At 31.2% G+C, this 27,227-nt stretch overlaps 1 protein-coding gene across 6 annotated transcripts in view; it reads left to right on the top strand.

Annotated features, from left to right (window-relative positions):
* Window positions 1-27,227, top strand: part of LOC115211016 (potassium channel subfamily T member 2-like) — a 752,122-nt gene that overhangs the window by 670,941 nt on the left and 53,954 nt on the right. For 4 of the 6 annotated variants that reach the window (XM_036501492.1, XM_036501480.1, XM_036501498.1 and 1 more), the window contains 9 exons: window positions 276-448; window positions 1,983-2,024; window positions 7,374-7,445; window positions 8,422-8,556; window positions 10,324-10,435; window positions 11,258-11,359; window positions 12,595-12,678; window positions 13,907-14,038; window positions 24,398-24,460. In XM_036501492.1, coding sequence (XP_036357385.1) covers window positions 276-448; window positions 1,983-2,024; window positions 7,374-7,445; window positions 8,422-8,556; window positions 10,324-10,435; window positions 11,258-11,359; window positions 12,595-12,678; window positions 13,907-14,038; window positions 24,398-24,460 — 915 coding nt within the window. The remainder of the gene's footprint in view (window positions 1-275; window positions 449-1,982; window positions 2,025-7,373; window positions 7,446-8,421; window positions 8,557-10,323; window positions 10,436-11,257; window positions 11,360-12,594; window positions 12,679-13,906; window positions 14,039-24,397; window positions 24,461-27,227) is intronic. The other 2 variants (XM_036501487.1, XM_036501495.1) reach the window with 2 other exon arrangements.

Genomic DNA, 27,227 nt, shown 5'->3' with positions numbered 1-27,227 from the left:
ATCAAATTTTAATGATTCATGTTCACTTATTTAATTTGTTTTTATTTAACTTATTTTTGAATATTCACAAATTAATAAAATAATTTACTAAAAAAAGGGTCAATTTCAGCTAAATTTATCCTAAATGTCTACATATTCCTTTAATGAATTGTTTGTATTTCATTACTATTATCCCACAATTTATGACTATTAAAAATATATTTTTAAAGTCATGTTTAATATAAATTGCCTAAAATTCTTTAACCATTATTTTGATATAATTTTATTTAATATAGACATGTGAGCATTGTAGTTATATCAATGCAAAAGATTACAACTGGCCAAATCGTGCAATTATTATAGCTGCTGATAATGCTAGTAATGGTTTGTACAACTTTATTGTGCCTCTCCGATCTCATGCTCGTCCTAAACACACTCTCAACCCAATAGTATTGCTTTTGGAAAAAAAGTAAGTATTCTTCCTAATATTCATAATTCTTTTATGTTTTTGTAACATAAATAGAAAAGCATAAAAACTGTTACAATTTTTTTCCTTAATTGTTAAGAGGGATATTAAAACAGTGAATATAATAATTTCATTATGTACAGGGTTAAAGTGGTACAAGATAATCTTTCTGTTTGATGAATAATTGATTTTTATTTTGCTTCATTATTTAAAACAGGGGTGTCAAATATACAACCTGCAGGCTTAATCAGGCCTGTAGCAATGTTTAGTTTGGTCCTTAGTTCAACTTCATAAAAAAATTTACACTAAATTGTCTTCATTTTAAAATATTCTGTAAAATATTGTAATGCTGGTTTTGACTTGTCAAATCAGTGCGTCTTAAAATATCTTTCATAATCTCCACTAATAAAATGAAACTCATAAAATCATATATTAAATGGTGTGTCATATTTCCACTTTGTCTATACTTTTTTTAATTTCAAATTTATGTACATTTTTATATAATGATATGAGATGTAGTAAAAGGTTTTATAATGAAATAATGCAAACTTTCTTATGAGCATTGATTTTTTTCAGGAACTGTAAACATCCATTTCAATAATTTCTTTCTCGATTTCCACTTTAAGGATTCTTACTTAGTGGGACTGTATATATTTTTACATACTCTGTGGATTAGTTTTTTCCCACACATGTGTATGCATAAGTTTTGCTAACACTTCATATTCTTTCCTTTCTTTACTATCAATAAAGTTGTTATAATTTATGTTGAATCTTTTATCCATTTTCTTTGCCCTAATTGTCCCTGTCTAATCTACAAGATCTACAATCCAGCCCAAAAAGCTAATCAAATTTGACACCTCTGGTTTAAATATGTATTTCAAGTTGAAAAATATGCTGGAAATTATATGTTGGTTAATATTGGAATTATGTATTTTAAAAACTGCCTCAAAGCATAGAGACAAAAAAAGAAAACATTTATCATAAATGGTAAGATACCTCATTAGTTTCTCTTGCATAGTAATTTGTATTTCTTATATAATAAAAAGTGAGATACGTTTCAAATTTTTCATATAAATTATGAGTAAATTTTTTTTTTCCTGTTAGAAAAATATCCTGTAATTATTCTTTGATCCTTCTAGTTTAAAGGCATTCTAAATAAGCAAACACACAATATTTTTTTCCATGCAGACATTTCTCTGTTTAAGATATCATAAATATACAAGATTGCTTGTAGGTTGACAAACTTAATAAACTTTCCATATATAGCATATATAGGGTATGGCTCCAGTGTTTTAACATACTTTTCTTTTTTCAATATAAACCCTTTCAAAATTAACGCTGATAAACAAAATGTTTTATAATACCAACAAAACAATGATACTAATATATAAACATTTTTATTGCTGTTAGAATCTAGAATTTAATGTAAATAATAAACAAAAATGTTGTCCATTAAAAAGCTATTTTAACTGAAGTAACATGTAATACAGCAGAACCTAATATTAGTTTTTCATCTGTTTTTCCTAATTTGATATAGAATCTACTACAGGGAAATTTCAGGATCATTTGTATATCAGTTGTAAGTCAGAGATTATTGTTTTGTTTTTTTTGCCACCAAACTCTGATCAATGGCAAATTATCAAGAGTGGTCCACATTTTCACTGTTTTTATTGTTACCAAACTTTCACAAACTCCAAATGAAACCCAAACATAATCCTTAAAGATCTAATTTTTCATCCTTCTTACTCCTACCCAACAATTCTTAGCATGTCTGCTGTGAGCTGGTTGAATATGGAAAAAAAAGATGACTTTGCATGACTTTCATTCTTGAATAAAACTTCTCTTTTTAAAATTCTTATTGGGAAATTTCTAAAACTCTGCATTCACAACAAAACAATATAACTTGCAATCAAATTGACATCTCTTTCCCTCTCTCTCTTCTCACTCTAAAATGAAGGATAGGAGCCTGAAAATTTGGAGTCTTCACTCCTTGTGTTACTTAGTAAACTATTCCCTACATTCTCCAATATTATAATGCTTGTTTTTACATTAGACAAAGCTACCTTTTTGTATGAAAATGAATGTAGTTGCAGTCATTTGAATTACTTCAGTACATTATTGGTACTTATTTTATCTCTCTTGAAGGGTTAAACAATAAAGTTGACTATATCAGTAATGGTAATAGCAATGATTTCTGAAACAGATACAAGACTACAAATATTGGAGGTGCATACAATCAGTTATATTTACCCCAATATTGACCACAGTATGATGAAAGATAAATTTGATCCAGATAATATTTTCATTAAGAGAGTAAAGGTAGTAACTAAATATCTATAGGCATGCTTGAAATTTTGACTTAGAGTAAAGCTGGTTGATTCAACTCCAAAGGCACAAAACTAGTAATTTTGGAGGTAAGTTTACCTCTGTGAAATTTTAAAATAAGAAGGTAAAAACTCAAATGAAACACCAAAAACACACTAATGATACTGTCAGCTCACCACTGTAATAATAATAATGGCATAAGGCCAACAATTTTAGGGGACGGGGTTAGTCAATTACATCAACCTCAGTGCTGAACTTGTGCTTATTTTATTGACCTTAAAAAAGATGAAAGACAAAGTTGACCTTGGGAACTTTTGAACACAGAATGTAAAGACCAGGAAGGAAATCTGCTAAGCATTGTGTTTTGTCTTGTGTGGTAACTAATCTACTAGCTCACTACCTTGATTATAATGATGATGATAACAATGATGATAATAATAATTCTTTCTTCTATAGACACAAGGCCTCAAAAATTTGTGGGGAGGGAACTAGTCATTTACAGCAACCCCAGTGTTTCACTGGTACTTAATTTATTGACCCCAAAAGGATGAAAGGCAAAGTCAACCTCAGCAGAATTTGAACTCAGAATATACCAACAGACAAAATATCACTAAGCATTTCGCTCAGTGTGCTATAGTAATCCTTTCTGCTATAGGCACAAGCCTGAAATATTGGAAGATGAGGCTAGTTCATTACATCAAACTCAGTGCTCAGCTGGGACTTGTTTTATCAACTGTGAAAGGATGAAAGGCAAAGTAAACCTCAGCAGAATTTGAACTCTGAATGTAATGCCAGAAAAATTGCTGTTAAGCATTTTGTCTGGCATGCTAATGATTCTGCCAGCTCACCAGCTTTAAGAAATAATGGTTACAAATTTTCACACAAGGCCAGCAATTTTAGAGAAGTAAGCTGATTACATTGATCCCATTGTTATTCAACTGATACTCTATTTTATTGGCCCCTGAAAAGATGAAAGGCAAAAATTGAACTCAAAACATAAGGAGCAGTATCTTTTATTCCAACCATGTTATGTTACTTGTTTGAATAGTAGTAGGAATCAGCATAAACATATCCATTTTTATCTCTTTTTCAATCCTTCATCCCTAAATTCTTGTATACAGTTTATAAACACCTATCCCAATGCTATGTGCTATCCATACATTTTGTATAGACAACTCTTCCAATTCTATGTGCCAAGCAAATTTTCATACAGTGACAACAGAATTTTTCTGATTAATAGGGATGAAGAAGAGCCTCATCTCTATTAATTATAAATAATAAATCATACACCTGTTAAAAATTATCTTGTATATCTTCTTTATCAAAATAAATCAGATAATGAAAGGGACAGCTGTAATAATCACAGAGGAATGTCAAATCAACAATGGGCTCTCAATTTGGTCATTTGATATATCTTTTATCTTTTGATTGTTTCAATCATTTTAATACAGCCATGCTGAGGCACCATATTGAATGGTTTTTACTCGGACAGATCAACCTTCAGACTTATTTTTTGAAGCCTAGCACTTATTCCATCAGTCTCTTTTGGCTGAACTGCTAAGTTATGCCAGAAATAGCAGCTAAATTACCCACAGTTTACACCTTATCTTTAATAAGGAAAGTCACATTAGACTATGTAGTTCTAGATCTTTCTTCATGTGACATGCCTACAAGTGTTGGCAGTCATGGATCTTGAAGCCATCCGTCCCTACACACAACATAGTATGTTATTTAGCTAAACTTTCTGTAGCCAGCTAGTGTCTGCCATGGTTTCTTCTTTTAGTTTCTCAGTGTCTTGGGTACCTGGTGACAACCAGAAAAGACCCAGATACCTTTAAAAATAGATGGAAAGATTATGGTTGGAATGCATCTGATCATAGTTGACCTGCCACTAAATAGCAACAACAACAAAGGAAAGTGTATAATTCCTCAAAACTCAAATGCACACTAAGGTAAAACAAACATACAGAAATAAAATAGAAGAAAATATCTCAATTTTAAATATAATCAATATCAAAAAAAGCACAAAAAGAAATATAAGTATCCAAAACGAAGAAAAGAAGCAAAGATACAATGCTTGCTAAATCAAAGATTTTATCCATAAAAGTGGAAAAGACTTCTTTGAACAAGACAAACAATTCATCTCTCTAACCAATAATTTACAAGAACTACATAAAACAAAATCAAGTACCAATGTCACAACAATACCAAGTAGAGTAGATTCTTTTGAGTGGAGTGTCAACAGTAAATGGATTGCCACTGATTGATTTTGCCAGTGTTTTCTGTTTGTGAATTCAAGAAACATTATCCTGAGTAAGGCAGCAGCATTAACAAGTCAAATATGTCATGAAATGGAAAACAATTTTGTGAAAGGAAATTATAAAAACCATCTTATCTCTATTAAAGAAATCCATACAAAGGAGATTCATTTCCTCCACCCCATTTTTTGATTTTTTTTTTTTTCACTAAAACTTTTAACCAAAATACAAAATTAGAATGGATAAGAATGGTGTTATTTTGGGATAACAATAAATCATATCCTGTTTATCAAGTTGTTTGCTGCAGATCGGATAAAAGCTGGAAACCTTGGCATATAGATTTAGTAGGGAAATAGATGTGTCAAGATGACTATCGAAAAAAAAAAAAAAAGCAAAGACTAACTGGAGCCACTAACACTATATTAGATAAAGAAACAGATAAGGAATAAGATTAAACACAGATATACTCAGGAGATCTTTTAGATACATTAGATTAATACTTGAAGAAAAGTTAAATGTGAAAAAGGATGTATTTAAGTTGTCCTAGTAATAATTTTACTATGTCCTCTACATAATCTAAGAAAGACTAGTTAAGAAAATAAGGAAAATAATGACTGCATTTAGAATATGCACTCAAAAGCCAACACTGAAAGATTGCATCTATCACAAATACTGAGATGTAGAGGTCTTCTGCAACTAGAAAATTATTTTGAAATATCTTTTGTTGGATTGTAAGTATTAAACAGCCTTTGAAGGATGAAAAACAACTGGAACTAGCAAAAACATAAAAGCTAAATGGAAATAGAATTGCAATCTGGCCAATAGTGTTGAATAATAAGGAAACTGAGCACAGAGCTCGAGTTGTGACTAAAAAATTTTTGATAGCCATCCCATATTACCAAAAACTTTTGAAGCAGAGTACAAAGAGAAATTACATATATGTAATTATATTTTTTAAAGTTGACTAGTGTTAGCTTTCATAGTGAATATATATATCGTGGCACTCTGCCAGTTACGATGACAAGGGTTCCAGTTGAACCGATCAATGGAACAGCCTGCTTGTGAAATTAACGTGCAAGTGATTGAGTACTCCACAGACATGAATACCCTTAATGTAGTTCTCAGGGAGATTCAGTGTGACACAGAGTGTGACAAGGCTGGCCCTTTGAAAATATGAGTACAATAGAAAGAGGGAGAGAAAGTTGAGGTGAAAGAGTACAGCAGGGTTCACCACCACCCCCTACCAGAGCCTCGTGGAGCTTTAGGTGTTTTTGTTCAATAAACACTCACAACACTTGGTCTGGGAATCAAAACTGTGATCCTATGACCGCGAGTCCACTGCCTTAACCACTGGGCCATTGTGCCTCTACTATACATAAATATATATATATATATATATATATATATATATATATATATATATATATATACATGAGAATTAACAAGTTCACACACCAGTAATTATTAGTATTATGGAATAACCAAACAAATGCGGGGGTGCAAACTTCACACCACAAACAGTTCAGAAAATAGCAAAGTGTCCATACTGTCAGATGTTACAATTGACACAAACAGAAATATTAAAAGAAATCTCTATACATTCTTGTCAAAATGATCAGAAAAGGAAATATGTTGTAATATATCATTTTCAGCATATATATATCTCTGAAAGAAATGTAGAAACTATCCAAATGGAAATAACTAGATTGTTGTTATCGCCAATATATAAAAAAAAAACCTTAATAAATGCCTTGAGTATGATAAAAATAAATTTAGACTAATATATAACTAAAACACCAAAACTTCCATATATATAATACACAGAAGATATTGCTACAAGAAATGTTCACCTTTCTTCTGTACAATAGAAAAACACAAAACCAAAACAAAAAAACATAACATCTGCACCCAAAGCACATAGAATTGCACTAAGTTGTGCAATGAAAGCACACTGTAAAAATTATATTAATGTAACACTAATTCTATTTATATTATTATTATTATTATATTATTATTATTATTATTATTATTATTATTATAGAGAGAGAGAGAATGATGAAGTATCAGAAACAGTAATGTTAGATTAAATAATTCGATGGCCCCGAAAGTAGAGGGGTGAAATTAATTTGTTTTTCTTCTAAGATTGATAAAATAAGTGTCCAGCAATTACTAGGTTGATTCATTTGACTGTGCTTGTCCTTGTGTTAATGTAACAAATCTCTACTATTAAATTGTATAATTTTTCAGTTACCTTTACGAATTTTCATATTTTTTCTCCTTTTTTATATTTTATTTTTTAAAAATTGTTCTTTTAATTGTATGCTTAATTATAATTTTTATTTCAGACCAGATACTAATTTCTTAGAGACAATATGTTACTTTCCATTAGTTTACTGGATGCTAGGATCGATAGAATGGTAAGTAAATGATTAATTTTTGACTTTCCCTCAACAACATTGCAAAAAGTAAAACCATTCACATCTAGAATGAAGTAAAGACATACAAAATATGAGATAATAGTTGATCAAGTTGTTTGGTATCTCTCACTTGGAATAGTTTCTTTGTGTTGTGGTTTTCAAAAGAATGCTGTTTTTACCCAACAAATCCTAACCTGCAATTAAAAGGAAACTGAAATTAAATTAGCAAATATTTTTGCCGAAGAGGAGATACAAGCAAATCCAAAGACTCTACCTGTGGCAATGAGACAGTGCAAGTATTAATATTTTTAAAATCAAGTACAGTAAAGTCGTGACAATGCAATTCTATAGTTCTGCTGTTATAGTACACTTCTCCAAAATACAAACTTGTAACCACGATCTAAGCCCCACCATTGGTGAAACACATGTCATTCTCTTGAAACACTACAGTGAAGATGTTCATCTTGTTCCAATATATATTGTTCCTTTAACTCAAGTCTATGAACAAATTTTATCTTAGACATTTTCACAGCATCTTGTCTTTTAATGTTGTGTAAACATTTAGCATGATACACAGATGTTAATTTTAATTTAATGCTATTTTAGTTGCATATATCAAGTTGTTTTACAAACTTGTAACTCAAGAGTCATCAGCATACTTCCTCTTAGAAATAATATGGACATTATAATATATATATAATATATATATATATATATGTGTGTGTGTGTGTGTGTGTGTGTGTGTGTATATATATATATATATAATATATATATATATATATATATATATATATATACATATATATATATTCAATTAATTATTTTCATTTCATCTGTTACTGCAAAGAAAGCATAACCATTTATCGCCAAAGATGAAAATATTTGGTACATCAATTTATATCGAAATCTAAGACTTTGTATGTACTTTTGGCAAATATTTTAATACTTATTAACATATTCGTATTTATTTTTATAGTCTAGATGATCTTCTTAGGGCAGGCATTACGCTTGCTGATAATGTGGTCATTGTGAATAAAGAAAGTTCGAATTCAGCAGAAGAAGATACCTTATCAGATTGTAATACAATTGTTGCTGTCCAGACCATATTCAAGTAAGTAGTTAAATATTACATTGGCGAAATATTTGATATGTCTGTTATATACAAAATGTAGTACAATTCTTTGTTGTTGAATGGTTTCTGACTACATCTGATCTGAGACAGAACTCAAATATCTGAGAGAAATCAATACAGGCATGTCTATGAAGCAAAGAAGTTCATTTTGCAACCATGTAATTTCTGATTCAATCCCACTATGCTGCACTTTGAGAAAGTGACTTCTACCAAAACCTTATGCCAACCAAAGTCTTGCAAGTTAATGTTTGCAAATCAGAAAACTGTGTAAAAAAAAAAAAAAAACTTGACCTGATTTGTGTGTGTGTGTGTGGTGGGGAGAATCAGTAAGGGATATCTGAGTAAACTCAGTGTTTCAAGCAAAAAATACTTTGTGGTACTTAGTTCCATTCAAGTTTGGTCCATTTCCATCATGGGCGTATTTTCCTTATATCCTTTATGCAATCAATAAAATAATTACGAGATGACATTCTGGGATCAATATAATCATTAAAACCCTTGGAAACAGTGCCTCACATGGCTGCTGCCCAAAGACAGATACTAGTAAAAGAATACAAAAATGCAGAGGGAAAGAAGAAAATAGAGATAGAGCAGACTTTGAATACATAGTATTTCACAGTGATGGAACAAACACATTTCTTAAAGGAAATGTATAAGTAACCACGGCCACTACTCACATCGTTAACTGGTGTAACCTGTATATATATATTATTTCCAACGAATTTTGTTTATCAACTAAATTTATATATTTTGTTTATCAGCTAAATTTTATATATTTTATTTTACACACCTTTTTAATACCTTTGAATATTTTATGCATATAACACTGTATGCAGAAATTATTGAGGTATTTTTTTAATAATATTCAAACATACACAGGTAGCAAAATAACTTCTTGAAACATTTTAAATTTTCTTTATTACTAAAAATAGATCAATAATTAAATATTTTCTATACTTAGTCTTAATGTCAACTATATATCTACTTTATCAAATCCAAATTTTTAGAGAGCAGGCATTGCCATCATCCAAACTTAACTGATATACTAAATAGATCAGATCATTTAGTTTTGTACAAAAAATGTGGTTTCAAAGCAGACTAAAAGAAATTCAAATTTAAGTGTGTGTTAATCAGTAGAATTTATTCAAATGACATTCAAATTGTTTTTTTAATGGTATTAAATTTATAACAAGAATATTAATATATTTTTTTAAAAGTTGGAAATGAAAATCTGTTCTGATTGAAGCTGATTTCAAGATGTATGGGCATGGTTATGTTGCAACAGAGTTTGTCTTATAACCATGTGGTTTCAAATTCTATCTGGCTTCATGGAAACCTTGGCAAGAGTCTGCTACTTTAGCCTCAGGATTACCAATGCCTTGAGAATGGAACTGGTTGACAGAATCTATGAAAACCTGTCATGCGTGTGTGTGTGTGTATACATGCATGCATGTATGCACATGTATAAATGTTGATACTACCTGACTAAAACAGTGATGTTTACATTCCTTGTTAATAATGTGTTCCAGTGTTCTGCCATTTTTTTTTACAATATCCTTTCTAGAACGGCTAAAAGATGGTGACAGGGAGGACATCTTGTCATAAAATGCTGCTTCATATAAATCTAATCCATGCTGGCATGGAAAAATAGGCATAAAATGAACAAATGCAAAAACATGCAAGTTTCTATTTCTAAAACGTTATTTTTTTTAAAATATAAAACAGCTGAATTTTTCCTCTTTTTAGATTATTTCCTAGTGCTAATATCATCACAGAATTATCACAGTCATCCAATATGAGATTTATGCAATTCCGAGCAAAAGATTCTTATTCATTCCAAGTTTCCAAAATTGAAAAGGTAAGTGTGTTTTCTCATCTTAAAACTTGCTGAAAGATCAGGAATGTTGGAAGTTTCTCTCACACATATTTTCCTAAAATAGTGGTAGTTTTTTTAATATACAAGCACATGAGTTACTGAAAGAATATTTGGAATTATATTACTTATGTGATAGGACATTATAAACATTTGAAACAAGGGGTTCTCCATCATTCTGTTGAGTCATCCCATAAATAATGTGGGTTTTTTATATTTCTTTTATTTTTCAAATTAAGGTAATTTTTTTTCATTCGAAAATAAACTCCCCTTCATTTTCTTATTTCTTTACTGCCCATAAGTGTGTATGCACAGATGCGACAAGCTTCCATGCTGTGCCTGTCTACTAAATTTCTCCCACTTGGTGTTCATCAGCCAAGGCTGTGATAGAATACTTTTGTCCCAAGTACTTCATCTTAGGATCATACTTGGAACCACATGATTGCAAAAAGTGTTTGTGTTCAATTACTTGTACTTTAAAGAATACACTGGATTAAAATTATGGTTAGAGATAGAGAAAAGATCCACAAATTTTGCTGAAATGATCTGCATATATTGTCTCAATCTGTGATGGAAGAAATTTTTACAAAAGTCATCTTGATGTGTTACTGAAATTTTATGAAAGCCTTACTTTCTATTCTTTCATTAAAGATTTACATTTGACACAAACTTTTGACTACTATTCCCTAACATAATTTGTTTGATGTTTATGTTTCTTAATTTTCCATCGTTTCTCTAAAGAATTAAAACTGATAAAAGGAATAAGAATGCAAAGAACATTTTATCTATTTTTTTTATTTTTTAAAGAAAGAAAAAGAGAAAGGATCCCATATGTACTACATGTTCAGATTACCATTTGCAGCTGGCAATGTCTTTAGTGCTAGTATGTTGGATACTTTATTATATCAGGTAAAAAAATTCTATTTTCTTTTGTTTATTATTTTCTTTTTAGAATTGAAGATTTTAAAAATTGCATTTTCTGTTTGACTCAACTTCATCTTTAGGACTGTGTGTTATGTTTGGACACATAAAAATAAGGTTATATTAATATAATATAAAAACCTTTTGAGAAATCTTGGATCAACTCCAATATAAAAATAAGTAAAAGAACGCAAACATTGGAAAAATATTGTGTAACATATGAAAGGTAGAAATAGAACAAATTTGTTGGCTTTTTTTTTATATTTAGGATTTTGGTGAGTCTGTTGGGTTGAAGAATGAAGGATGCAATATCAAACTTGGTGGATATACACTTGACCTGGATATGTATATAGGTGCAACTGAAAGAAGGTTATATATTGAACAGAAATATTTTAGTGTACAGAATGGGCTTTAACCATAAGAGTCATTAATAGATGATAGATATTAATTTTAGTGAATAATGATCTTCAGAGCTCTTATTTGAACAGCAGCTGCACAACTTGTAATGGACCATCTGAAAAAAGGGTGGATTGTGAATACTAATTTATTGTTGCATGTTAAAGATTACCACAAACAGAATGGTGTCTGCTACAAATATTTTATTTGCAGTTTCATACAGGAAAGAAGGGAGGTGCTTGTTTACTTGGCAAACTATCCTAAATTGATAAGATTATTGTAGTTGATGTTTAGCTTAAAATTCTATTGGGAAAATGTGGGCAAGGAGTTAATTCCAGTAGATTGCAATTTTGGAGATAAAGTTTTTCATGAAGTATTTGAGACATTTGCTGTCAAAATATCCAACATTAAATTAACAACTGGTTAACCAAATGACTAAGTTGAACAAAACTTCATGTATGTATATGTTTAAAAATTTGTTAGAATTCAGAGAAACTAATGTGAATTATAAACTGCAGAAATTTGAATAAAGATTAGGTTTGACTCAAGATAAAAGTTAATTATGATATAATTAGGAGTAAATATTAATTATTAATTAGTATTGATTATTTATGATGGTAAATGATTTGTTGTTTACACTAAAGTTATAAAAGAAACTTTTTGCACATTTGAGATAAGTTAAATAGAATATTTATGTTAATTAAGCAAGCATTTATAACTGATACTAGTAAATAAATGCATCTATATTGCACTTAGCATTTCCAATACATGTAAAATTGTTTTCAGAACGAAACTGTAATCCATGATGTTTCCATCTTTTCATATAGGCATTTGTAAAAGACTATTTGATAACATTTGTTCGTCTGCTACTTGGTATTGACCAAGCAGTGGGATCTGGCCACTTATCTTGTGTAAGTATACAGTTTGACTCCTTTGGAAGACTGATTTATGAGTGGGTTGATTACTGCATAAATTCATGTATATCATTATTTTTTAAATGAAATTCTATCACTTCAGTAGACTGAATTTCAGACATTGCATTTCTTATACATATATATTTCTTATTTCCTCTGCTGCTGTTTCATAGATTCAAAATAATATTCTTTTTAATCTATTTTTAATCTGTCTGAAGATTTACAGTTGGGTCTACATGTTTATACATATATGCTTATTTCTATTATGAGTTTATTATATTTATATTATTATTATTATTATTATTATTATTAAAAGGTATTTCCCATATTCTATTGAAACTTGTGTAACATGGAATTAAAATGTTACTACATATTCCAGTCTTTGTTTTAATACATATTTACTTTGCAAATATAATGCACCAGGAATCTCAACTTATATGTATGATTTTCTCATTTAATCTAAAACATCTACATACATACATATATTTGATTACTAGAAAATGGGGATGCAGCTTGGGTTATAATCCTTTCTGTGCACTGTGTGTGTGTGTGTACTGTGTACACATAAATAGGTAGATAAAAAGAGAAGCATAAGATTCACAAATAAATCATAATTTAATCACTTTCAACTGCTGTTTCATTGGCAATAGGCATAATTAATTCTATAATTCCATAATTAAGATATGTAATTAGTGAAAATTAATTTAATTCACTTATCATTACCTATGTACACTAAACATGTAATTGTAGAATTAATTATGCTAATTTCTAATAAAACAGCTGTTGAAAGTAATTAAGTTATGGTTTTTATGTGGAAGTTATGATTCTCTGCCTTTTATTCTAAAGATACAATGCTGTTGTGGATGATTTTTGCAGATTATGTGTATAAACACAAGATTCTTTTAGATATACTGCAACCTAATTACACATTGGCATATTGGAGCTTAATTACTTATGAGTAATTAAGCTCCTAATTCCCATGGGTATATATGTTTTGATGTTTTATGCATCACCTTTTTGTATGTGTGTACATATATGTATATATATATAAAACTAAATTATAAATTGGAACATATTTTTCCCCATTTGCCTCAAGTAATTAACTATAAAACTGAACATTTATCGCTCATTGATGTTTTCCACAGAAATTCTGTAATGAAATATATAATTACAGTGTATTTTTGTAAAACAGAAACTTTTTTGATTTCATATTTTGGCTTTTTAGATGAAGATAGCAAAAGATGATTTATGGATAAGAACATATGGACGGCTGTACCAGAAACTTTGCTCAACAACATGTGAAATTCCTATTGGAATTTATCGGACACAACAACTCGATGGATCTGATACAAACTCAGTAAGTATCTTACAAGTATAAATCAAAACACAAACTATATGGATGTTTAAGCTTATTTATCTTCTTGAGTTTATGTCATCAGCTTTCAAAGAATCTTTTCCTCAATATAATCTACTACTTACAATGCCTGTCTAATAGGCAATATGAACAAGAGATGTTCCCAACAGCAATTTCATTCAAGAGCAGTATAAAGAATTTTTTTGTTTTCTAACAATTCTCAATTTCCTCTTGTGAATCCTGACACAGAATGAATATCAAATGGTATCAGAGACAATACCATTATTTGAAAGTGCACTGAGTTTATGAAACATAGAACAAATGAAATACATATCAGTTCCCACTGACACTCTCTTTATGTTTTAGTCAGCTTTCAACTATGTTTAATTGAAAAATATAAGGCTATAACATACTAAAGTAGAATATCAGTATCTAGGCCATAGATGCTCATTTAAAGATCTCAATATATAATATCTATTTCAACATGATAAAATAAAGGTGAATATAACAATGTATGTGAGTTTTATTGACTACATTAAATGTAAAAATGCATTTGTTTTTGCCCCTACATGCAAATTGTGATCAAATCTGTATGTGCGCTTAGTTGTACTAGATGCACTTGCAGATATTTATCATTATATATATATATATATATATATATATACACATATGTATGCATGTATGTATGTATACATATATACACACACATGCACCATATTTGACAGTATAAATGATGCACTCAAATTTTAGTAGAGCATTTACAGAGAAATTCTAGCTACTTTACAGAAAATTCATAATTCAAATTCTGCAGGCATCTTGTCACCTTTCTTCTGCCCCGGGGATTTTTAATTTAATGCAATGCAATTTACTGTTTATAGCTGAATTACCTTTGAGATATATAATCAATATACAGTTATTTGCATATTTCTTGTTGATTCTATATTCATATTGTAAATGTAAATACATGTTTGTGTATATACATACAAATATATAAAAACGAAATATATATGTGTGTGTGTGTTTCTTTATATGTATCTATTTCCATGTTACATATATTCAAAATGTGCAACAAAAACAACACAAAAGACAAAGTGAAAACTGGATGGTATTAATATTTTAGTTTCCAAAAGAGGCAGTGGGCTGATAAAATTGTTAGACCATCAGAAAAATAGCCCACCAACATTTATTCTGGCACTTTGCTCTCAAATACTGCTAGTCAACTTTGTCTTTCATCCCTCTGAAATCAATAAAATACACAACCAGTCATGTAGTGAGGTTGGTCTACTCAACTAATTTCCTCCCTTCAAAATTTCTAGCCTTGTGCCTAAACCAGAAACCATTATATATTTTGCTCAATGAAAGATTGTGAAATTATAAATGTCTTTGACATTTCTTGCTTAAGTTTTTCTTCAGAAGTTAGCTACACTGAAAGAAGGAGTACACGGAAAGTAAAGAAAAGTAGGAGGAAAATGTGTTGTTTTGTATCAAGTCATTTTAAACATATACAAGGGGATGCTGAAAAGTTCCTGGCTTTGAATAAAAGAAAATACAGGAGGATCACTTAATTATGATTTTATTCAACATATTTTCCTCTCAGATTTACACACTTATTGCAGTGGTCCTTCAGTTTTTCTAAGCCCTGTAAAAGAACTCTAAAGGTTGGTCCTCCAACCAGGCTTTTCGCAATACCCTTAAAATCAGGAACTTTTCAGCACTCTTTAGTATAGTAAAATTGACAAAAAGAGTACAGTGAGCTTGCCTTGGGGTAGTGGAAAATCCAACGTTTCAGTCAGTATTCTTCTTCGGGGAAAAGTTGATAGGAGAGAAATTTAAGGGAATTACAGAGCTTTAGTTAACAAGCATAAAAATTACTCTGAAATATTATTCTATTTAAAACATTGGCTTTTCTATTCCCCACAGCAAGTTCATTATATGCTTTTTGTTGATTTTACTAAATAATGCAAATCTTGCCAGCGTATATCAGCACCAGTCTTCATGGAGTCTATCTGATTGTGTGTGTGTGTGTCTATATATATATATGTATGTGTGTGTGTAATCCAAATAATAAGACAAAGAAATATTTTGATGATCAGTTACAATTGTTTATTTACCAACTTGGCCTTGAATGCCAGTTTACCTAAAAGTTTAAATTGAAAATTTACATGATATTTGTGGCATTAGAGTAGTACTTCATCAAACTTGCATCAAAGGAGCACTTTTATATTGTGAATCTTCTAGACTTTGCTTTTTGTCTTATTATTTGGATCATATTTTACACTTCACTAAACCCACACAACAGTTTTACTGATGTGAAACCAGAATTTTGTACACCTGAAGAATTTATTAATGACATGAATGACAGACTGTTCAAACTTGATTTTTTTAATTAAGGATTTATCATATTCATTTTTTGTTTTTTATGTCTAGTTTAGAACAATAGCCTTTCTTAATCTAGTATTAGTACATTAAAGCTTTGAGACTTATATAGTACTATTCTCAAAATACAGTGATGGTAGTAATAGCATATTATTTATGTGTTTTGCAGTGAGTCAGATAAATGGCAATAATTTTACAGCTAATGAAATCATGTGTTGGACTTATTATCATATAATAGAAAGTTCTGGTACATTTAATGATTTATTTTACATTTAATGTATGTGTTTTATTTTGGTTTGTATTTTCTTATTTACCATTTCTTCCACAGTTATTCTCATCATTTGCAGTGTAGTTCTATATTAGCTCTACAGAAAACTATAAATGTACATCTGTGTGGGGTATTCATAGCCACTCCATGCTTTTAAGATGTATAGATTACCTTGTGGACAATGGAAGAAAACCTCAGTTGAGCAGAACAAACAGAAACATTTTTATGATATTTCTTTTATAACAGATGGTTTTTATTGGGTTTTTATCCCAGATTATATTCATAGTTTCCATAACTGGCACATTAGTGATTTCTGATGCCCATGGTGGAAATGTTGTCAATTTTGTTAATTTCCTGTGAAATTTCAAGGAATTTATCTGCTGATCATATGCTGTTTAGTCAATAATTCTTGATGATGTTGTTTGGTCATTTGGTAAGTCTGTGTCTAGGTGCATTTGTAAGCTTATAGGTGGTTAAGGGTTATTAGGTTTGTGCCACAACAATTCATCATGAAATTCATGCAAACTTACCAAGTCGTTTTTTAGGGGTTTTTTGTTGATCATTGTATTTGTTATAAAATTATTTGAGTGGTCACTTGCAAAATACCGCAAAGCACGCAAACATAGTATTATTGCCATCAATTTCTGCTGAGGCTGACTTTGCCTTTCATCCTTTTGAGACCAATAAAATAAGTACCTGTTGAGCATTGAGAGTTGATGTAGTTGGCTTACCCATTTCACCTGGCCTTGTGCAAAATTTAAAACCATTATTACCATCACATTATTTTGAGGAAGTTCATTACACATTAAATGACTAATGGATTTAGAAATGTTGTTTCCCAAATTAAACATAAAGAATTATTAAGGAAATAAAAAAAAAGCCTTAAAAAAGTTCAAGCTTAAATTTAGTTGCATCTTACGTATATATATCTATATATTGGTGTGGGTGTGTGCACATAGTGGATCAGTTGTACTTTGTATTACTTCTCAGATAGAGAGAACTTAATATGGGTTAATTGAAGAGTAAGACTATATTTTCAGAAGTGGAAGGTTTTAATATCACACAGTGGTCTATTGGTTCAACCCAAGCAAGATTCTTCAGACTGATGTAACATTAGAAGCATGGAGATATTATATAATGTTAAAGGACAAGGAAAAGGCATGGTAGTTTGTTTATTTTAGCTTTTTTCCCCTTTAATCTTCAAATTAGTTTGAAGTATTTATTTTATTTAATTATGTGTGTGTGCATACACATTCTTGAGTGAGTAGAATGTGTTGGGACTTGGTTGGGTGACTAATTTGGTATAAAATTTACCAAAATAATTGACACTTAAGTACCTATCTATGCTAGTTCCGTTAAATAATAGTTACTTGCTAAAATATCTCTAACCAGAGATGGACAATAGGTGAAAGCTGAAGGAGGGAATGTGCATGTGTGAATTGTATTTGAATATGTTGAAAGCATTAAGATAGTAGATGTAGTTAAAATGGGTAAAAGAAATTTAGGGAATAATTCAAATTAAAGTTGATATATATTTCTTTCCTGGTGATAAGAGCTGCTTGCATTAGAATTTAAGACTTGATTTCAAATCTCATAGTAATTAAAGTATGAGTAATACATATCTATGTACAGCTAATTTACATACATACAAACTTCAAACCTAATCAAATTGTCCAAAACTACTAAATAAATTACAAAGAAAACATGAACCAACATACTTTTCAATCCTATAAAAAAATCTTCCCATGCCACCAATGCAATCCTTAAGCATTATATAATATTTCTTAATGCTGCATCAGTCCAAAATTTTCCTCCCCAAGAAGAAACCAGAGGGAATCATCATAGCAAGGATAGGCCTCAAGGGCAGTTTCCCTGGATACAAAATTCTTAGGGAGACAAACTTTCAAAAGTAAAAAAATATAAAGTAGTAATAATATAAGGCAGTGAGCTGGCAGAAACATTAGCCCACCAGGCAAAATGCTTCGTGGTATTTCATCTGTATTTACATTCTGAGTTGAAATTCCGCTGAGGTCAACTTTGTCTTTCATCCTTTCGGGGTCAATAAATTATGTACCAGTTGCACACTGAGGTCAATCTAATTAACTGGTCCCTTCCCCAAAAATTTCGGGCCTTGTACTTAGAGTAGAAAAGAATATAATAATAAAACTCGGAGCAGCCTCCCTTTGTGCACACTTGTCTTGTTTTGGATGCTAACAACCCACACTATGTCACTGATTCCCAATATATTTATTTATATATATGTATAGACACACACACGACAGAAGTAAATAGACAACTCATAAAACATCGTTTTATGCTTATTTCAGCTTGAAATGGTTTATATTTTTTATTAATTGACATATTCATGTTTCAGGTTCTATATGTGACTGTTTAATCATGCCACACAAAAAAGAAGGCTTGGAACTGTTCAAATTTTAAAAAGGCCATATTGTGAGTCAATCTGAAGGTGGACCTAGTTAGAGTAAAATCCCAAAACACCCTGGGATCCCACTTTCTAAAGTTAATAGTGTGATTGTGCAATTCACTAGGGTTGGCAAGGAGTCCACATTACCTTGCTCAGGTTAACCAAGATCCCCTGACAGGACCCTTCACTTTGTTAAGTGAAGTGTGAAGGACAATCTTCATTGCAAGGCCTCTGACATAGCAGAACAAGTTGATGTCAATCTCAGAACAGCTGTCTGGTATCTCCACTAACTTGGCTACTATAGCAGAACAACAAGAAGGATGCCACTTCTTCGACCAGCCAATATCAAGCAGAGAAAAGATTGGGCCAGTAAGATGGTGGAGAGGGCACTAGCATTGGGACACTGTCATATTCTCTGATGAGTCCAAATTTGCTGTATTTTCTGACAGTGGTCGAGTGTGGGTCTGGAAACTCTGTAATCAAGAGCTTGACATGAAAAGATTGCAGCCAACAATAAAATACAGCAGCTATTCTGTGATGGTCTGGGAAGCAATTTGGAGAAATGGTCGATCAGAGCTGGTAGAGTGTGAGGGAAACATAAACTCAGATAAATATGTGTTCATATTGTAGAAAGGACTGCTTCCAATCTTCTCCAGTGGGGAAATGATTAAAGAAGACACTTTATCTATGGAAGATGGGGCTCCTTGTCACATGGCTAAAAAGACCCAAGGCTGGTTGGAAGAGAATGGCATTAAAAATCTTCCATGGCCAAGCCAGTCACCAGATATGAACCCTATTGGATACCTCTCAGTCATAATGAACAGAACACTTCATATAAAGAACAACAAAGTATACTCAAAGCCAAATCTTTTGAGATTACTGCATGAAATTTGGAAAGAAATTCCTCAAAAGAATATCTGTCATCTGATCAATAGAATACCTGATAGGGTCCTTGCATTGAAAAATGTAAAGAGCATGTCTACTAAATATTAGATATTCACATTATAATAATTAATAAATAATTTGAATGTATAATTTCAGATTTAAATTAATTTTAATGAGTATAAGGGTGTACATACATATATATATATATATATATATATATATATATATATATATGTATATGTAAATATTTGTATGCATGTGTTTTCGTCTGGCACCTGTGCCGGTGGCACATAAAAAGCACCCTACACTCATAGAGTGGTTGGCATTTGGAAGGGCATCCAGCTGTAGAAACATTGCCAGATCAGACTGGGCCTGGTGCAGCCTTCTGTCTTCCCAGACCCCAGTTGAACCGTCCAACCCATGCTAGCATGGAAAGCGGACGCTAAACGATGATGATGATGATGATATATATACATATATATATATATATATATATATTATATATATATATATACAGTAAATATGAAAGTGGAGAGGATATAAAATTGATAGACACCAGCTAGTAAACATTCCAGTATGTCTATTTATTCAAATGTATTGGATGAATCCGCACACTTGTATTAATGGTACAGATTATCAAGTGGAAAAAGTTAGTAATTGCATAAACAAGGGTGTGGAAGCATATAAGCATATAAAAACAAGTGAGTAATTGAGCAAATGTGAAAATGAGCAGATTGTCACTGAAACAGAATGGGTATGCGGGTACTAGTTCCTTACAGCCGTTTTTGCCAAGAGGTAACAAAATCTTCCAGGTAATCTCCATCTCTTCAGTTTTATGCAGGGATGAGCAGATGAGGCTTGGATAATGAATACGCTCCTAGGCTTCTTCAGAGGTTCTAAGTGGTTGGTGGGGCTAACACATAAAAGTCAGTTAATAATAGCTACAGTGTGTTTGTCTTTTTGAAACAGAGTAGAAAAAGAATAAGAACAAACACAAGAATACAAGTGCTTGTTCTTATTCTTACTCTTTTTCTACTTTATTTCAAAAAGACTAACACACTGTAGCTATTATTAATTGATTTCCCTCTGAAGAAGCCTAGGGGGCACATTCATTATCCAAGCCTTTTCTGCTCATCCCTGCATAACACTGAAGAGATGGAGATAACCTGGAAAATTTCATTGCCTCTTGGCAAAAACGGCCATAAGGAACTAGCACCTGCATACACATTCGGTTTTAGTGGCAATCTATTCATTTACTCAATTACTCACTTGTTTTTATATGCTTATATGCTTCCACACCCTTGTTTATGCAATTACTAACTTTTTCCACTTGATAATCTGTACCACTAATACATGTGTGTGGATACATCCAATACATTTGAATAAATAAACATACTGGAATGTTTACCAGCTGGTGTCTGTCGATTTCATATCATCTCCACTTTCTTATTTGCTATATAAATCAAAGATGAACCACTTTTTATCCCTACTCATATATAATACTTAATTGCGAGATTGCCATGCAATAACTAGCACTTGGGTATGAATAATTGGGTACACTACCAGCAGTATACTGGATAGGTACTATCCTTTAGTTGGTTTCTCAACCTCTAACTCACACAAATATATATATATATATATATATATATATATATATATATGTAGTTGAAAAAATATCGTTATAGGTATAAATATACCATAAACAATTATAGAAAAAATGGAGGAGAAAAAGATGTTGAATCAAAATTAGATTTAATACAAACAGGATTCAATACACATGCATGTTTCAAAGGACAATACAAATATGTGAGAAAAAAATTATAACCATAGTAATTATAATTAAATTTATGCATTTTCATTTTCATCAGTGTGAGGAATTTTTGTAAGGACATCAAAAAACGTTTTAATAAAATAATGTAAATTAAAATAAGATACAATAAAGGAGAATACAAATGGGGCAATAGGGAGAAAAAACGGATATTTACAAGTAAGTTTTAAAAGGGGAAAAAATAACAATTATAATAATAGAGGGACGAAGGGGAAAAAACAAACATATCATTGTGTATGCACATTTATATGGGCGGTAAACTATAACATAAAAATAAGAATGTAATCTGCCAAAATTAATGCTTTTACATCCTCATTGTATTAAACTAATCATGCATTATCTTGTAGCTATGAGATTTTGATGAGGTAGCCGTTAATTTTTAAAACGATATTGTGGGGTTGGTGTGAGAGACCAGATCTAGCTAGTTTGAACATAAAACAGGTAGAATACTTTTGGCCGGATATGGCTGGTTTAAATGCTAAAGGGTTAAAAAAAATGGTAACAGGTCGAGACATGGCTACGTGTATATAGTAACAGGTGGACTAGTAGAAAAAAACAAAGAGAACTCAACAAGGAAAAAAACATCGATCGATGTTTTTTCCTTGTTAAGTTCTCTTTGATTTTTTTCTGCATGCATGTACATTTTTACTTTAATATTGTAACTTTGTTCAAACATATTCTTGCCTATCGCCTTTTAGCTTCGTGTAAAATATACATATATTTTTTCGTTTTTCAATATTAATATGTATATGTATGGTTTTTTCTTTCTTATTTTTATGTTATAGTTTACCGCACATATAGACATGCATACACACTGATATGTCTGTCTCTCCCCACCCATTTTGTCCCTCTTACTATTATTATTACTGTTATTTTTTCCCCTTTTAAAACTTGCTTGTAAATATCAAATTCTTTCCCTATTGCCCAATTTTTATTCTCCCTTACTTTATTTTATTTTAATTTACTTTATTTTATTAAACCTTTTTCGATGTCCTTACAAAAATTCCTCACACTGATGAAAATGACAATGCATAAATTTAATTAGAATTACTATGGTTAAAATTTTTTTCTCACATATTTGTATTGTCCTTTGAAACACGCGTATCTATTGAATCCTATTTTGTATTAAATCTAATTTTGATTCAACATCTTTTACTACTCTATTTTTCTATAATTGCTTATGCTATATTTATACCTATAATGATATTTTTCACCTACTATTTTCCTATTCCTATTACTCACTCTGGCTGTTTTTTATGAATATGATGAATCTTTATTAGAAATTATTCTTTTTCTCTTTTTGGACTTCTCAAAAAGTTTGAATTATTCTTTTTTGAACGTATTTTTCCTTATATATATATATATATATACACACACACACACACTTATATATGTGTGTATATATTGTATCAAAATACCGTGTTAAGTCAAATGTTTTGCAATATTTTGGTACCTTAGTTGCTTTATTCATCAGTTACAACAAAAGCAGCCTAGCATTCAAAGTATAAGCCATTGTGTTGCACCATCTGAAGCCACCTTTCTGCCAGTTCTTTGATACCATGCTGATGCCATTCTTGTCCTTTACTGAAGCTTCCACCTCTTCCTGGTACAGTGCAGGAAGTGAATCATGGATTGGAAAAAGTAATAATCTGAGGGAACTAGGTCCAGACTATACGCTAGATGTGGCACTAATTCAATTCCCTCAAGTTCCTGGAGTTTATGCCACGTTATTCTAGCAGTATATCTTGCATTGTCTTGCTGCAGAAGAGTGTGCTTTCTATTAACTGATGCTGGGTATTTTTGCCACACAGTCGCATACATCTACTCCAGCTATTTGGAGTATATGTTGGCATTGATAATTTGACCAATGAGAATGAACTCAAAGTCAATTATCCCCTCATAATCCCACTAGATGCACAGTATCACTGTATGTTTGGTGACAGATACCTGAATTTGGGCCTTGCTTAACCACTGCTCATGCACATTAGGATTGTGGGAAAATAACTCTCAGATTATTACATGGATTATTTCCAGCACTTGTGAAGATTCATCAACCAAGAGGAAGTAGAAGGTTCAGTGAAGGGGTTCTTTGCCTCAAAGGACAAGAACTGGTATCAGCATAGGATGAAGGAGCTGGCAGAAAGGTGGCTGCAGACAGTGCAACACAATGGCCTCTACTTTGAATGCTAGGCTGCTTTGTTGTAATTTGAGGAATAGAGCAAATATGTCATCAAAGTATTGCAAAACTCTTGACTCCACACAACATATTGCATTTTTGTAAGACAAATGCTTTCACAATTGATTCTAGTACTTACTGTGTATACATATGTACACATACATATACACATATGTACATGTATTTGTACATAATATGCAAATACTGAACAACATATTTATTATTAAATGCCTGTTTATGTATATATATATTGAAACAAATCCTAGTAGAACATCCTTTCTGGAAATTCACACTTGGAGAAATATTTTCTTTTATAAGCCTCAGTTGTTTCATAACCTTTTCTACTGTCAACTACCAATGATCAGTTGGTTTTTTTATTTTCCTTTTTATTATTATATTGCAAGTCAGGGACATTTACAATCATCAAAGATCAATCAGCAATGAATTTAGCATTCAAACAGTCTGTTGTAAGTATTGTTTTTATTGAAAGGCAAGTGCAGTGATATCTATGAACTAATGCTTTGTCATTTAGCTTGGCTTAGACATAAAATAGTTTATATTTATATTCAATGAAATATTAATAATCATAGCTTTCTATTTTAATGAGATTCAGGCCCAATAACTATCTACATGTATGTTTTATCAAATGAATATAAAACTAATGTCTACTAAATAATATACATTAGAAAAATTTCTTTTTAATATAATCACTAAACTTATTCAAATTTTATGACACTTATAAGAACCTGTTCACAATGTGTATGAATACAACATTATTTATGGTTTTGTAATTTTATAAATACAGTGAAAATATACATATATACTCTATGTGGCTTTTATTGCAATACGTATATATATATATATATATATATGTATGTATGTATGTATGTATGTATGTATGTATGTATGTATGTATGTATGTATGTATGAGTGGGAATAAACACTCAACATACGTATATAGATTTATGCATATATGTGTACATATACGCTAATATTGAATAGTGAGAACAAATACTCAACACTGCATTGATGGATAAATATTCTTTATTTGTGTGTTATCAAGGCAACCAATGGTTTCATATGAAGAGATCTTCTCAATTTTGGTATTTGTCACTATTTTTCGATGAGAATATTTTCATCCAAAGTGGAGACAAGTACCAACACTTCTATGTGGCAAGCTTAAACAATTGTGAAGATCTCCTCTCGTGAAACCATTAGTTGCCTTGTTAATCCACAAATTAAAAAAGTGTATATGAACATACATATAATTATATATATATATATGTATGTAGTATGTATGTATGTATGTATGTATGTATGTATGTATGTATGTATGTATGTATGTATGAGTGGGAATAAACACTCAACATACGTATATAGATTTATGCATATATGTGTACATATATGCTAATATTGAATAGTGAGAACAAATACTCAACACTGCATTGATGGATAAATATTCTTTATTTGTGTGTTATCAAGGCAACCAATGGTTTCATATGAAGAGATCTTCTCAATTTTGGTATTTGTCACTATTTTTCGATGAGAATATTTTCATCCAAAGTGGAGACAAGTACCAACACTTCTATGTGGCAAGCTTAAACAATTGTGAAGATCTCCTCTCGTGAAACCATTAGTTGCCTTGTTAATCCACAAATTAAAAAAGTGTATATGAACATACATATAATTATATATATATATATGAGAGGTATTGGTATCCAGAAGACCCAAGGTGGCAGGTAAGGCTATGTAAGTGCTAGGGAAGGACCATAGTTAAACTCTCGGTATGATAATAATACAAGTGAGGAGTCTGATGGGGGTCTAGTACAAGTATGTATATGTTAAATAAAATGAGACATCAAAGAGAAAGTTAGTCTTACAGCTGTTTCTGGGATATTACGGATATCACTTCATCAGAGACAATGTGAGATGGTTACATTGAGGGAAATATATTTATATATATATGCCTTGACATGTTTTCTAATGTAACATTTTACATAGAGTGCTGGGGGCTTTTTATGTGGCACTAACACCTATGAGGAAAGACTTTTCATCTGAGGGGATGTAGTATTGAGGGAGGTGACTTTATGCCAGGTTATAAGCATTTAAAGTATGATAAAGGAACAGAAACTTGTGGTTTGCTATAGGAGAGATAGATGGTTACCCTAGCTGGTAAAGAGAAAGGATGATTGTGGAAATGTGTCAGCATGTACCTTCAAGTTATACGAAAGTCAGTATAAGAGAAGTTGTTCAGGAGATTGGACATAGTGGGTGGATAAGCGTGTAGGTTCACAAGAGTGTGGAAGGAAAGTAGCAGATGAATGATAGAGATGGAGACAGAAGAGAATACAGTGAGTGGTGAACACAAGTGGAAACATGGTCAATTGTGAATGTCAATTGGAGGAGAAAGCAGAGGAAATATGAGTGGATCAGGGAGGTAATAGGAAGCAGTGCAGATGATGTGAATTTTGTAGGGTGAGATGTGTGAGAGATGCACGGTATCAGGGGTGAAGATAGCAATTTATAACAGTGGAAATAGTAGATGAACAGGGATAATAGAAGGGAGTTCCCTTTTATATATATATGTATGCGTATGTACCCTTGTCCAAACATCCTGTGATGGATGTAAGTGAGCATCACCATCATACAAGTGATGTTCTCCATTTCCAGTCTTCCACTGAAAAACATGCCTGGCCATGAGAAATATTACCTTGCCTGGAAACAAATAAGAGTTGGTGACAGGAAGGGTATCTGTCTGTGGAAAATCTACCTCAACAAATTCCATCTGATTTGTGCAAGCATGGTAAAGTAGACATTAAATGATGATGCATATGTATCTAGGAATGCATGCACACACATACACACACGCACATATGTATACAAATAACTGTACAATATCTACATGCATATGTATATGTGAATATATATATATTTTTTCTTATACTTTTTATCTCCTAACATAAAGCCACTTCCTTCTCTACTGTATTCCTTCTCAGTCAAAGGAGATCACAGTCTTGCAAGCTACATGGCAACCTCACTAGTACTGGTACCACAAAAAAGCATCCTGTACATACTGTAAAGTTGTTGGCACTAGGAATTGCATCGAACTGTAGAAATCATGCCAAAGGTAACACCAAAACATAGTGCAGACCTACAAAATCATGTCAAATTATCTTACCCAGGCAGGTATTGAACATAGACGTTGATTATAATGACGAAATGATGATGATGATG

The sequence above is a fragment of the Octopus sinensis genome, linkage group LG1, assembly GCF_006345805.1.
Source record: "Octopus sinensis linkage group LG1, ASM634580v1, whole genome shotgun sequence".
NCBI lineage: Eukaryota > Metazoa > Mollusca > Cephalopoda > Octopoda > Octopodidae > Octopus > Octopus sinensis.
Note: the sequence above shows the minus strand (reverse complement) of the source record. Positions and strands in the feature narration are given on the sequence as shown.